We start from the raw sequence: 14241 nt of genomic DNA, 5'->3' as shown, positions 1-14241 counted from the left end.
AATATAAAAAAGATATAATTTGTGACAAGAACATTAAAAGGAGAGTAAAACAGTAGAGTTATTGTGTGAAATTGAAATCAAATTGTTGTCAATATAAAATAGACTGTTATAACTGTAGAATGCTTTATGTAAGCCCTATCGTAACCACAAAGAAAATATCTATAGAAGATATGTAGGAAAAAATAAGAAAGTAATGAAAATGAAAATTTAAAAAAAATCAATAGAACAAAAAGGAAAGAGCAAGAGAGGAAAACAGAGACAGAAAGCTAAAAAGAGACCCAAAAAATTAACAAAATGATCAGAGTAAATCTTTCCCTATCAATAATGACTTTAAATACACTCCCCAGTCAAAAGATACCTATTTTTCACGCACACACACACACACACACACACACACAGAAAGATACCAATTTTTAAAAACTGAATCAATTTTTTTAAAGACCCATCTATATGCCATCTATAAGAAAATAACTTTATGTTTAAAGACATAAACAGGCTGAAAGTGAAGTAATGAAAAAGATATTCCATAAAAATGCTAACTGAGAGAAAGAGTGACAAAACTTGTACCAGACAAAACAGACTTTAAAACAAAAACTATCAAAAGATACAAAGAAGGACATCATATAAAAGTAAAAGGGCCAATTCATCAAGAAGATATAACACTTATAAATATATGTGCACCCAATATCAGAACCTCCAAACATATGAAGCAAACATTGACAACTAAAATCCACAACAGTGGATTTCAATACCCATTTTCAACAATGGATAGAACATCCAAACAAAATATCAATAAGAAAACAGAGGAGTGATATCATCAAAATGGCAAAATAAGACTTTTCTACCCTCTTCCCCCCAAAGGACACTAAGTTTTACAATTACCCACAGATGAAAGTGTCTTTGTGGAAGTCTGGGAGTATAGCAGAAAAGTTCTGGCACAGTGTTGGAGCAACTACAACAACAAAAATCCAAGATTTGATGCAATAAAGAGGATAAGAAGACTAATTTCTCTTTAACCACATCACTCCAAGGAAGCAAAGCTCAGTTCCAAGAGAGACTTTCTTGGCCTATGATTTCTCCCATGGGAGAAAGTGAGAGCATGTGAGTGAGTGACTGGTTTTCCCAGCTCTTCAGGATGCTGCCAAAGAGCCCAACTTCTTTCTTACCCTATCCAGAAAGGTGAGGTTTACTGAAAAACTAGAAGGTAGGGAGGTGCTTGGAGAACAGCATCCAGGACTCTTGGAGGCATCAGAGGGATGTTAATCCTACTAACCACTTTGTGGAATCATCAGGAAGCCCATCCACAAGCCACTGGGAAAGCCTCACCTGTGGATACCCTCAAGTTGCCGTGGGCACCATCAACACTAAGTGTACCTCACACACAGACACACACACACACCACATGGCTGGATCACTTTGTGTACACTCAGTGGGAGCAAGATTGAGCCTTTGTAGATAGTGAGCATGTTCAGAAAGCTTCCTCAATTCTGCCATATTGGGAGGAAGCACATAAAATTTTATCATTCAGCACCACTCTGGGGAAAGTAAACAAATGGGAGGGTGTCAGCACATAGCCTGGCTTTGTAGGACTGAGAGAAGGCATATAATCTTAAGAATTCCCCCTCCCTAAAAATGTGACAAGAAGTGTGGAGTGGGCACATCCCTAGAAAAAGCCTGAGAAAGCCCCAGAATACCAAGCAGATTGGACATATGAAGGTATGTCTCTCATTAAGCCAATAAGTAAAGACTGAAGGAGGTGCCTGCTTATTCAAATGCAAAGCCAGGAAAGCAAGATGCCAAGGTATATGAAAAATCAAGGAAACATGACGCTATCAAAGAAACAAATAATTCTCTAGTAACCAACCCCAAAGAAATGAATATCTACACTTAGCCTGAAAGATAATTCAAAAAAATGTTTAAGGAATCTCAGTGAGCCACAAGAAAACACAGACAGACAATCCAATAAAATCAGGAAAACAACACATGAACATAATAAGAAGTTTAACAGAGTGACAGAAAACATAGTAGAGAATCAAACAGAAATTCTGGAGCTGAAGAATACAATTAATGAAATGAAAGATGTAATAAAGAGTATCAACATCAGAATGGATCAAGCTAAAGAAAAAAATCTGTGAAGTAGAAGATGGATTGTTTTAAATTATCCAGTAAAAGGAAAACAACAACAACGAAAGAATAAGAAAGAGTGAAGAAAGCCTACCTGAACTATGGTATACCATTAAAAGAATCTATGCATTATTGGAATTTCAGGAGAAGAGTGGGAGAAAGGGTAGAAAGCTTATTTTAAAGTAATGGTTGAGAACTTCCCATCTGGAGAGAGATTTGGACATCCAGGTTCATGAGCTAATAAGTCACCCCAAAATTTCAACCCCAAATGATCATTTCTAAGACATTATCTAAATAATGTCTAAAATCAAAGACAAATAGAGAATTTTAAAGCCAGCAATAGAAAAAAAAAATTCCTCATATACAAGGGAGTCCTCATAAGGCTATCTGTGGATTTCACAGCAGAAGCCTTGTGGGCCAGAAGATAGTGGGATAATATACTCAAAGTTCTGAAAGAAAAAAAAAACTTGCAACCAAGAATATTTTAACTGGTAAAGGTATCTGTCAAAACTGAAGGACAGACTGTCACAGACAAACAAAAGCTGAGGAAGTCAATCATCACTAGACTTGCATTATATTAGAAATGCTAAAAAAAAGTTATTCAATGTGAAATGAAAGAATGCTAATTAGTAATACATGAACATATAATAACACTAATAAAGATAGATATATAGGCAAACTCAGAAAACTCTAATACTGTAATATGGTGGTGTGTTAATCACTCAGCTCTAGTATGAAAGCTAAAGGACAAAATTATTAAAAATAAGTATAGTTATAATAATTTGATAGTGGATACACAATACAAAAAGAGGTAAACTGTTACATCAAAAACATAAAATATTGGGGGGTAGTAGAAGGGTAGCATTTCTATATGTAATCAAAGCTAAGACATTATCAGCTTAAAAAGATTGTTATACCTGCAATATGTTTTATGTAAGCCTCATGAAAATGACAAGCAAAATCCTACAGTTGATACATAAAAAATAAAGAAAAGGGAATCAAAGTGTACCACTACAGACAATCATTAATTCACAAAGGGAGGCAGCAAGAGAGGAAGAAAAGAACATGGGAAATACAAAATAACCAGAAAACAATAAGACACATTAGCAAGTCCTTGCCTCTCAATAAATATTTTAAATGTAAATGGAATAAATTCACTAATCAAAATGTTCAAAGTGGCTGAGTGGATAAATAAAAAAATAAGATTCAACTACATGCTGCTTCCATGAGACTCACTTCATCTTTAAGGACACATAGGCTCAAAGTGAAAAGATGAAGAAGATATTCTATGCAACATGGAAACCAAAAGGGAGCAGGTATAGCTATACTCATATCAGAAAAAATAGACTTTAACTCAAAAACTGTAACAAGAGACAAAGAAGGTAATTATATGATGATAAAGGGGTCAATTCATCAAGAAAATAAAACAATAAATATAAATGCTCCCAACATCAGAGCACCTAAACATGTTAAGCAATACTAACAGATCTGAAGGGAAAAAAGAGAAAATAGTTCTGTTGAAGAAGGGGACTTCAACACATCACTTTCAACAATGGATAGATCATCTAGACAGAAAATCAATAAGGAAACATTGAATTTGAACTATACGTTAGACCAGCGAGCTCTAACAGACATATACAAAACATTCCACCAATAGCAGCAGCAGAATATACATGCTTTTCAAGAACACACAGAACATTCTCCAGAGTAGATCATATGATAGGTAACAAAACAAATCTTAGCAAATTTAAGAACACTGAAATCATACCAAGTATATTTTCTGAACCCAATGGTTGCAGAAAAGAAATCAATAACAGGAGAAAAACTGGAAAATTCACAGGTAAGAGCAAATCAAACAATACACTCTCAAATAACCAGTGAGTCAAAGAACAAATGGAGATAAAATAAAAAATTATCTTGAAAAAAGAAAATAAAAACAACATGCCAAAATTTATGGGATGCATCAAAAGCAGTTCTAAGAAGAAAGTTTAAAGCAATAAACATCTATATTTAGAAAAAACAACCTAACTTTACAAGTACTAGAAAAAGAAGAAAAAAATCCAAGCCCAAAGTTATCAGAAGAAAGGAAATAAATATCAAGGCTGAAATAGAGACTAGAAGAATAATACAAAAATCAATAAAGTAACAGCTGTTTTTTTTTAAGTTAAACAAAATTGAGAAACCTTTCAACTGAGAAATAATAAAACAAAGACTCAAGCAAATAAAAAATCAAAGAGGAGAAATTATAATGGACACCACAGAAATAAAAAGGATAAGAATACTATAAAAATTGTACATCACCATTGGATAATCAAGAAGAAACTGATAAATTACAAGAAACATACAGTCTATCAACACTGAATCATGGAGAAACAGAAAATCTGAACAAACCAATTAATACTAAGGAGACTGAATCAGTAATAAAAACCTCCCATCAAAGAAAAACCCAGGGTTAGATGGTTTACTGGTGAATTCTATGAAACATTTAGAGAAGAATACCAACGCTTCAAAAAGTTTTCCAAAAACTGAAGATGAGAAAACACCCCCTAATTCATTTTATGAGGTCAGCATTACCCTGATACCAAAGCCAGATAAGAATACTACAAGAAAAGTTCTCAACAAATTGAGCATAGAAAGAACATCCCTCAACATAATAAAAGCTATATGACAAGCCCATATTAACATCATAGAAACCAAACTCACAGAAACCAAGAGTAAAATGGTGGTTACCATGGGCTTGTAAGTGGGGGAAATGGGAAGATATTGGCCAAAGGGTACACATTTCCAGGTAAAAGATAAATAAGTTCTGAGGAGCTAATGTACAGCCTGGTGACTATAGTTAATGACAGTGTATTACATACTTGAAAGTTATTAAAAGAGTAGATCTTAAATGTTCTTACCACAAAAAATATTTCAGATGATTGATGTGTTAACTAACCTTATTGTGGCAATTATTTTGCAACATATGTGTGTATGATTACCATGTTTTATTCCTTAAACTTACAAAATGTTACATGTCAATTATATCTCAATAAAGCTGGGGGGTGTAAGAGGGTGAAAATAAAGGAAACAGAAGTCTTATATGTTAATCATACCTGAATAACAAATAAATAAATTAAAGAAAATCAGTCAAGAAAATAAACAATAGAAAGCCAGTCTGTAAAGAGAAGGAGAGGAAATAGTTTTTTCAAATATGCGGATAGCAACACAGGTGTCGAGGAACAACAAGAAACAGGGAAATATGACCCCAAAAAAGGAACAAAAGAAGTCTCTGGAAAACAACTCTATAAAGTTGTTGAGGATTTCAACACCACTATAGTCCAACAAATGTACATACATTTCACCCAGCAGCAGAATACACATTATTCTTAAGTACACACAGAACCATCTCTAGGATAGATTACATGTTAGGTCAAAAACAAGTCTTAACAAATCTAAGAAGACTAAAATCTTCAAGTATATTTTCCTACCACACTGGAATGACACCACAAATTAATAGCAAAGGGAGGTCCCTGGTGGTCCAGTGATTAAGATTCAGTGCTCCCAATGCAGGGGGCCTGGGTTCAATCCCTGGTCAGGGAACTGGATCTCGCAGGCTGCAACTAAGAGCCCGCATGCTGTGACGAAAATCCCACATGCCACAACGAACATCCTGTGTACTGCAACTAAAAGATCCTGCATGCTGCAACTAAAAAGATCCCACATGTCGCAACTAAAAAGATCCCACATGCCACACAGCAAAAGATCTTGCATGCCACAACTAAGACACAGGGCAGCCAAATAAATAAATAAATATTAAAAAGACAGAAATTAATAGCAAAAAAATTGGAGAATTCACAAAGATGTGGAATCTAAATACACACTTTTAAACAACTAGTGAAATCAAAAACAAGCCAAAAGGGAAAGTAGAACAAACCCACACATATATGGTCAATTAATTTATGACAAAGGAACCAAGAATATACAATGGGAAAAGGACAGTCTCTTCAATAAATGATGCTGGGAAAACTGGAAAGCCATGTGCAAAAGAATGAAATTGACTACCATCTTACACCATACACAATTAACTCAAAACTTGATGTAAGACCTAAAATGATAAAACTCCTAGAAGAAAACATAGGCAGTAAGCTCCTTGACATTGGTCTTGGAAATGATTTTTGGGGTTTGACAATAAAATCAAAGGCAAAAAAAGCAAATATAAACAAGTAGGACTACATCAAACTGGAATGCTCTGGCAAAGCAAAAATCCAACAACAAAACAAAAGGGCAACCTATCAAATGAGAGAAAATATTTGCAAATCATGTATCTGATAAGAGGTTAATATGTAATATATGTGAAAAACTCATACAACTCAATAGCAAAACAACAAAAACTAATCTGATTAAAAAATGGGCAGAGGATCTGAATAGATATTTTTCCTAAAAAGATATACAGATGGCCAAAAGGTACATGAAAAGAGTCTCAACATCACTAATCATTAGAGAAATGCAAATCAAAACCACAACATAACGTACAGCATGATGACTATAATTAAAATACTGTATTGAATATTTGAAAGTTTGCTAAGAGAGTAGATCTTTAAAGTCCTCACCACAAGAAAAAATGTTTCGTAACTATGCATGGTGATGGATGTTAACTAGACATATTGTGGTGATCATTTCACAATATACACAAATATCAAATCATTATGTTGTTAAAGACCTAAATGTAAGACTGGATACTATTTATAAAACTCCTAGAGGAAAACATGGGCAGAACACTCTTTGACATAAATTGCATCAATATTTTTCTGGATCTGTCTTCTACAGTAATGGAAATAAAAGCAAAAATAAACAAATGGGACCTAATTAAATTTGAAAGTCTCTGCATAGTAAAGGAAACCATAAACCAAATGAAGACACAACCTACAGGATGGGAGAAAATATTTGCAAACGATGCAAGCAACACAGGATTAATTTCCAAAATATATAAACAGCTCATATAGCTTAATATCAAAAAACCAAACAAGCTAATCAAAAAAGGGCAGAAGACCTAAATAGACATTTCTTCAAAGAAGTTATACAGATGGCCATCACACACAGAAAAAGATATTCAACACTGTTAATTACTAGAGAAATGCAAATCAAAACTACAATGAGGTATCATGTCACATCAGTCAAAGTGGCCATCATCAAAAAGTCTACAAATAATAAATGCTGGAGAGGGTGTGGAGAAAAGGGAACCCTCTTACACTGTTGGTGGGAATGTAAACTGGTAAAGCCACTATAGAGAACAGTCTGGAGGACCCTTCAAAAACTAAAAATAGAGTTACCATATGATCTAGCAATCACACTCCTGGGCATATATCTGGAAAGGACAAAAACTCTAATTCAAAAAGATACATGGACCCCAATGTTCACACCAGCACTATTTACAACAGCCAAGACATGGAAGCAACCTAAATGTCCATCGACAGAATGGATAAAGAGGTGGTGTGTATATATGTATCCACACACACACACACACACACAATGGAATATTAGTCATAAAAAAAGAATGAAATAATGCCATTTGTAGCAACATGGATGGACCTACAGATTATCATACTAAGTGAAGTAAGTCAGACAGAGAAAGACAAATATCATATGATCTTACTTATTTGTGTAATCTTTTAAAATGATACAAATGAACTTATTTATAAAACAGAAACAGACTCACAGACATGGAAAACAAACTTATGGTTAACAAAGAGAAAAGGCAGGGAGAGATAAATTTGGAATTTGGGATTAGTAGATACACATTACTATATATAAAATAGATAAAAAAGGGCTAACTGGGCTTCCTTGGTGGTGTAGTGGTTGACAGTCCGCCTGCCGATGCAGGGGACACGGGTTCATGCCCCAGTCCGGCAAGATCCCACATGCCACGGAGCGGCTGGGCCCGTGAGTCATGGCTGCTGAGCCTGCACATCCGGAGCCTGTGCTCCGCAATGGGAGAGGCCACAACAGTGAGAGGCCCGTGTACTGCCAAAAACAAGGGCTAACTGTATAGCACAAGGAACTATGTTCAATATCTTATAATAACCTATAATGGAAAAGAATCTGAAAAAGGATATATGTGTGGGGCTTCCCTGGTGGCGCAGTGGTTGAGAATCCGCCTGCCAATGCGGGGACATGGGTTCGAGCCCTGGTCTGGGAAGATGCCACATGCTGCGAAGCAACTAAGCCCATGTGCCACAACTACTGAACTGTGCTCTAGAGCCTGTGAGCCACAACTACGGAGCTCGCGTGCTGCAACTACTGAAGCCCACACGTCAAGAGCCTGTGCTCCACAACAAGGGAAGCCACCATGATGAGAAACCCGCACACTGCAATGAGAAGCCCGTGCACCACAATGAAGAGCAGCCCCCACTCACCGCAACTAGAGAAAGCCTGTGCACAGCAATGAAGACCCAACACAGTCAAAAATAAATAAATAAAATAGATTTAAAAAGAAAAGAATATATGTGTGTGTTATAATGTTACTTATTATTAAATTACATTTAGTAATTTACTTATAATATGGGAACACACAATCATTAACATTTTTATCTTACAAAACAGAAAATCTTTTTACCTTGAAATTCTCTTGCTTCTTCGTAAGTTTGTTTTTTAATCTTACTTCGTAAATTCTCTTCTAAAATATCAGCCTTAATTACAAAAGTTAAAATAAGTAATTAAAAATCATACATCTTAGAACTCTAATTACCTTCTTTTATATCTACAATGTCATTACAGCAACATTTTACTTTTCATTATTTCCTGAATGTATCAAATTTAAAAATGAGAACAATTAATGGATCTGAGAGACATCTGGGAACACTTAATGGTGTGGAGGGACCCACCAAGCAATATTGTGATTCTTCCTCATAAATAATTCCAAATACATCATGTTAATAATTTTTTATTATGATTCTAGTTTAGATTTATATTTTCACCTGATTCAATCTCTAGAGAAACTCAAATGGCTTTAAAAAATTATTTTTATAAGGCCACTTTAATAACTTCCATGATAAAAAAATTGTGAATATATGTTAAATATGTACAGCAATTTGATCATTTCCCTTTTTCCCCAAATTTTAAAATAAGAATTTTCTAGGGCTTCCCTGATGGCGCAGTGGTTGAGAGTCCGCCTGCCGATGCAGGGGACACGGGTTTGTGCCCCAGTCCGGGAAGATCCCACATGCCGCGGAGCGGCTGGGCCTGTGGGCCATGGCTGCTGAGCCTGTGCGTCCGGAGCCTGTGCTCCGCAACGGGAGAGGCCACAACAGTGAGAGGCCTGCGTACCTCAAAAAAAAAAAAAAAAATCCTAAATATAAAACAGGTTGTATCAAAAGACAAACTTTTTATTCCACTTAAATAAGAAAATATTGATGTTTTTAATTAACATTTATTCAAAATATTGAAGGAGTATAGCAATTAAAATAAGTAGCTTTCAAGTTATTTTACTGTATCTTGCCTTTGAGATGTCAGCAGCCAGAGTCTTCATTTTGACAACAGGGGGTGAAATGAATGATGCTGTTGCTGTTTCATTCCCTTGAAGCAATGTTCCAACAGACTGTGAATTTTGAATTTCTTTGCTCAATAATATTCTTGTAAGTGATTTATCATGGGTCTTTGATGAAAGTAGATGGGACAGATCTTCATCAGTTAAAATTTCATTTGAAGTGTTTAAAAAAGGTGATCCATCTTGAGACTTGAGGATCTGTGAAAGATCTGAAATAGCAGGGCTAGCCCTTTCCTTCTCTGAGCTTTAGAATTACGAAACATCTGCTATTAGATTATATGAACAACATTTATTTGTAACTAAAGAATCATTTTCATAATCTATAAGAATAGTAAATAAGCAATTATAATTATTCAGTAATAGTAATACAAATGTGAAATTGATGCTAGATAACAAGCTAAGGATAATATATCTCCTGGGTTTTAAAAGGCACACAGAGGCTCAGCTTGGCCAAGATGGCAGAGTAGGAACACCCTGAGCTCACCTCCTCTAATGGGCACACTAAAATGACAACTATTTATAGAGCAACCATTGATGAGAAAAACTGGATGATTAGCAGAAAAGATCTTCTACTAAAGATACAAAGAAGGAACCACAACAAGACAGGTCAGAGGGGCGGAATCACAGTACAGTCAAGATCCATAGCCCCAAGTGAGTAACCCACAATGGGAGGATAATTACAATGGCAGAGGTTATCCCTGAGAAACAGGAGGTCCAAGCCCCACACTGGGCTTCCCAGCCCAGGAGTCCTACACCAAGAAGACAAGCCCCCAGAATATCTGGCTTTGATGGTCAATGGGGCTTACTTTCGGGAAAGTCACAAGGCTATGGGAAATAGAGGCTCTACTCTTAAAGGGCACAAACACCATCTCACGTGGTCCAGGAGTCATGGTAGAAGCAATAATTTGAAAGGAGCCTGAGTCAGACCCACCTGCTGATCTTGGAGAGCCTACCAGAAAGTCAGGAGGAAATTGGAGCTCACCATGGGGGACACATCAAATGGTGTCATCCATTTTGGGGAGCTCTTTCTACCACATGGACACTGGTAGAACAAATGTCACTTTGGAATACTCCCTCTAGCTTATTAGCACTGGGACCCAGCCCTGGCCACCAGTCTGTCAGAACTGGAACCAAGGTTCTCAGGCCAAGTAACTAGCCAGGCAGGGACATACCCACTAGCTGCCTTAAGATGCCCTGAGCCCACAGCCACCCTGGGACATAGCCCTATCCACCAGCAGGCAGACACCAGCCCTGGGACCCCCTGGGCCCCAGCCTCACCCACTAGCAGACGAACACCAGGTATTAGCCACCTCAGGCCCATCAGCCAGCTGCCCAGACAACTGGCTCCACCCACCATCAGACTGAAACAAGCTTCAGGACACCCCAGACCTTACAGCTAGCTATGTCATGAACCAGCCCTGCCCATCAGCAGTCTGACACCACTTCCGGTACCCCTAGGTCCAACAGCCAGAGACACCAGGACCTACCAGTGGGTCAGAACTAGGCCCAGGATGTGGATTCACATACTGGTGGGTGGGCACCAGCCCAGGGACCCCTTGAGCCCTGACCCACACCACCAGTGGGCAAATGCCAGCCCAGGATCATCACAACCCTGCAGCCTACCTTATCAAGATTCAGCTGCCCACCAGGAGGCCAGCACCTGTGCTGCAACCCCCTGGGCCCTGGACCTACTCACCAGCAGGCCAACACCAGCACTGGGACACCATGGGCTCCATAGCCAGTGGCTCTGGGATCTAGCCCAACCTACCAGTGAGTAAACACCAGCTTTGGGACTCCCAGGGACCTACAGCCAGAGACCCAGGACTTACCCAGGATTCAGCTCTGCCCACCAGTGAGCCAGCACTAGCCCTAGGACACCTTGGGCCCCAGCCCTGCCTATCAGCACACTGACACCAGCTCCAGGACCCCAAGACCTGGTGCCATCCACCAACAGGCCAACACCAGTTATGAGATACTTTGGACCCCTCAGCCAGCCCTGTCAGGAACCAGCCCCACGTGGCAGTATGCTGACACTAGATCTGGGAATACCAGCCCAGCAAACACCCACCCCAGAACACAGCTCTGCCCACCAGTGGGCCAGGACTAGCCCTAAAAGCCCCCAGGGTTCCATAGCCAGCTACCTCATGACACAGCCCTGTCAACCAATGGCTGAGAGCCTCCACACATGGCAAGGCCTGGCAACCAACCAGACCAGGGCCCAGCCACACCTAGGACACTACTCATGGTAGCCAGCCTGCCCACATAGGGGTCACTCCTAGAACAGACAGCTCTGGTGACCAGAGGGGAGTGTGCTGCTGGGACGCATAGGACGTCTCCTACAAAAGGCTCCTTCTCCAAGATACACAGAAAGAAAAACAGAAAACTAGGCAACATGAGGCAACAGAGGAACATGTTCCAAACGAAGGAACAAGATAAAGTCCCAGAGGGAGAACTAAGTTAAATGGAAATAGGCAATCTACCCAACAAAAAGTTCAAGGTAATAATCATGAAAATAATCAAACAACTTGGGAGAAGAATGAACACAGTGAGAAGCTTAACAAAGTTAGAAGATAAAAAGAAGAACCAAATAGAGCTGAAAAATACAATACCTAAAATGAAAAATACACTACAAGGAATCAATAGGAGATTAAATGATACAGAGAAATGGAACAGTGAGCTGGAAAAGGAATAATGAAAAGAAAAAAGAATAAAAAAGAAATTAAGACAGTTTAAAAGACCTCTGAGACAACATCAAGTCTATTAACATTGGCATTAGAGGCATCCCTGAAGGAGAAGAGAGAAAAAGGGGCAGAGGACATAACTGAAGACATAATAGCTGAAAACTTCCCTAGCCTGGGAAAGGAAATGCACATCAAGGTCCAGGAAGCACAGAGAGTCCCAAACACAATCATCCCAAAGAGGACCATACCAAGACACACTGTAATTAAAATGAGAAAATATAAGATGAAGAGAGAATATTAAAAGCAAGGGAAAAGCAACAAGTTAGGTACAAGGCAACTTCTGTAAGTCTATCAGCTAACTTTTCAGCAGAAACTCTATAGGCCAGATGGGAGTGGCATGGTATATTTTAAATGATGAAAGGGAAAACCTACAACAAGAAATGCTCTACACCACAAGGCTTTCTTTCAGATTTGATGGAGAGAGCAAAAGTTTTACAACCAGGTAAAAGCAAAGAGTTCAGCATCACCAAACTAGCATTATGAGAAATGTTAAGGGAACTTCTCCATGTGAAAAAGGAAAGACAACAACTAGAAACATAAAAAGTACAAAAGGAAAAAGCTCATTGATAAAGGCAAATATACAGTAAAGGTAGTAAATCAACCACAGACAAAGTTAGCAGGAAGGTTAAAAGACAAAAGTAGTAAAATTATCTATATTCACAATAAGCATTTAAGGCATACACAAAACAAAAAGATGTAAAAGATGATGTCTAAAACAGTAATCATGGGGGAAAGGAAGTAAAAATACAGGGTTGTTAAAATCATTTGAAATTAAGAAATCAGAAATTGTAAATAATCATATATATATTGAGAGATTCCTATATATAAATCTCATGGTAACCTCAAACCAAAAACCTATTATAGACACACACACAAAGAGAAAAGAGTCCAAACATGACACTAAATACTGTCATCAAATCACAAAAGAACAAAAGAAGAAAGGGGAAAAAAGACCTACAAAACCAAATCCAAAACAATTAACAAAATGGCAATAAGAACATACTAATCAATAATCGCACTAAATGTAAACAGAATAAATGCCCCAATCAAAAGACACAGACTGACTGAATGGATACAAAAACTATATATATATGGTGGCTACAAGAGACTCACTTCAGATCTAAGACATACAACAGACTGAAAGTGAGGGGATGTAAAAAGGTATTCCATGTAAAATGGAAAGCAAAAGAAAGCTGGGGTAACAATACTTATATCAAAAATAAATAGACTTAGAGATTATAACAAGAAACAAAGAAGGGCATTAAATAATGATAAAGGGATCAACCCAAGAAGGTAAAACAACTGTAAATATATATGCACCCAACATAGGAGCACCTAAATACGTAAAGCAAATATTAATAAACATAAAGAGAGAAACTGGCAGTAACACAATATAACAGTAGGGGACTTTAACATCCCACTCACATAAATGGACAGACAATCCAGACAGAAAATCAATACGGAAACACTGCCTTAGATTACACATTAGACCACCACTACATTAGACCACATGGACTTGTTTCTACTCCCTCATGCTGCAGCATGAGTCCCAATAAAGCCTTGCCTCAATTTCTTGTCTGACCTCATCAATTTCTATTCATTAAAGAGTCCAAGGACCCTGGTCAGCAACAGTATCTCACAGAAAGGAGCCTGTACACTTGTCTGGAGCCCCAATTTTTTGACTGCTGCCCAGGACACCTCTAGTTTGCCCAGTTCTGGGGGCCAGCAGGGCTTACACTTGCAGTCACATGGGGCTGTACATATTTGCATCCTTTAAAAGCTATTAGCGGAGGGTCTCACTTCAAATCAGCCTGAATCTAGGAATGAGATCTCCCCTCTAAGACGCTGGTC

General features: G+C 37.9%; 1 protein-coding gene across 31 annotated transcripts in view; it reads right to left on the bottom strand.

The window, feature by feature from the left end:
- The window catches only part of CCDC7 (coiled-coil domain containing 7), a 295714-nt gene that overhangs the window by 181096 nt on the left and 100377 nt on the right, over positions 1 to 14241 (bottom strand). For 24 of the 31 annotated variants that reach the window (XM_032621413.1, XM_032621412.1, XM_032621420.1 and 21 more), the window contains 2 exons: positions 9602 to 9847; positions 8720 to 8792 (listed from right to left, as the gene is read on the bottom strand). The exons of 4 other annotated variants lie outside the window; for them this stretch is intronic. In XM_032621413.1, coding sequence (XP_032477304.1) covers positions 8720 to 8792; positions 9602 to 9847 — 319 coding nt within the window. Of the gene's footprint in view, positions 1 to 8719; positions 8793 to 9601; positions 9859 to 14241 lie in introns of those variants that run through there. 3 more of the 31 variants (XM_032621418.1, XM_032621424.1, XM_032621441.1) reach the window with 3 other exon arrangements.

This window comes from Phocoena sinus, chromosome 2 (assembly GCF_008692025.1).
Source record: "Phocoena sinus isolate mPhoSin1 chromosome 2, mPhoSin1.pri, whole genome shotgun sequence".
NCBI classification, from domain to species: Eukaryota; Metazoa; Chordata; class Mammalia; order Artiodactyla; family Phocoenidae; genus Phocoena; species Phocoena sinus.
Note: the sequence above shows the minus strand (reverse complement) of the source record. Positions and strands in the feature narration are given on the sequence as shown.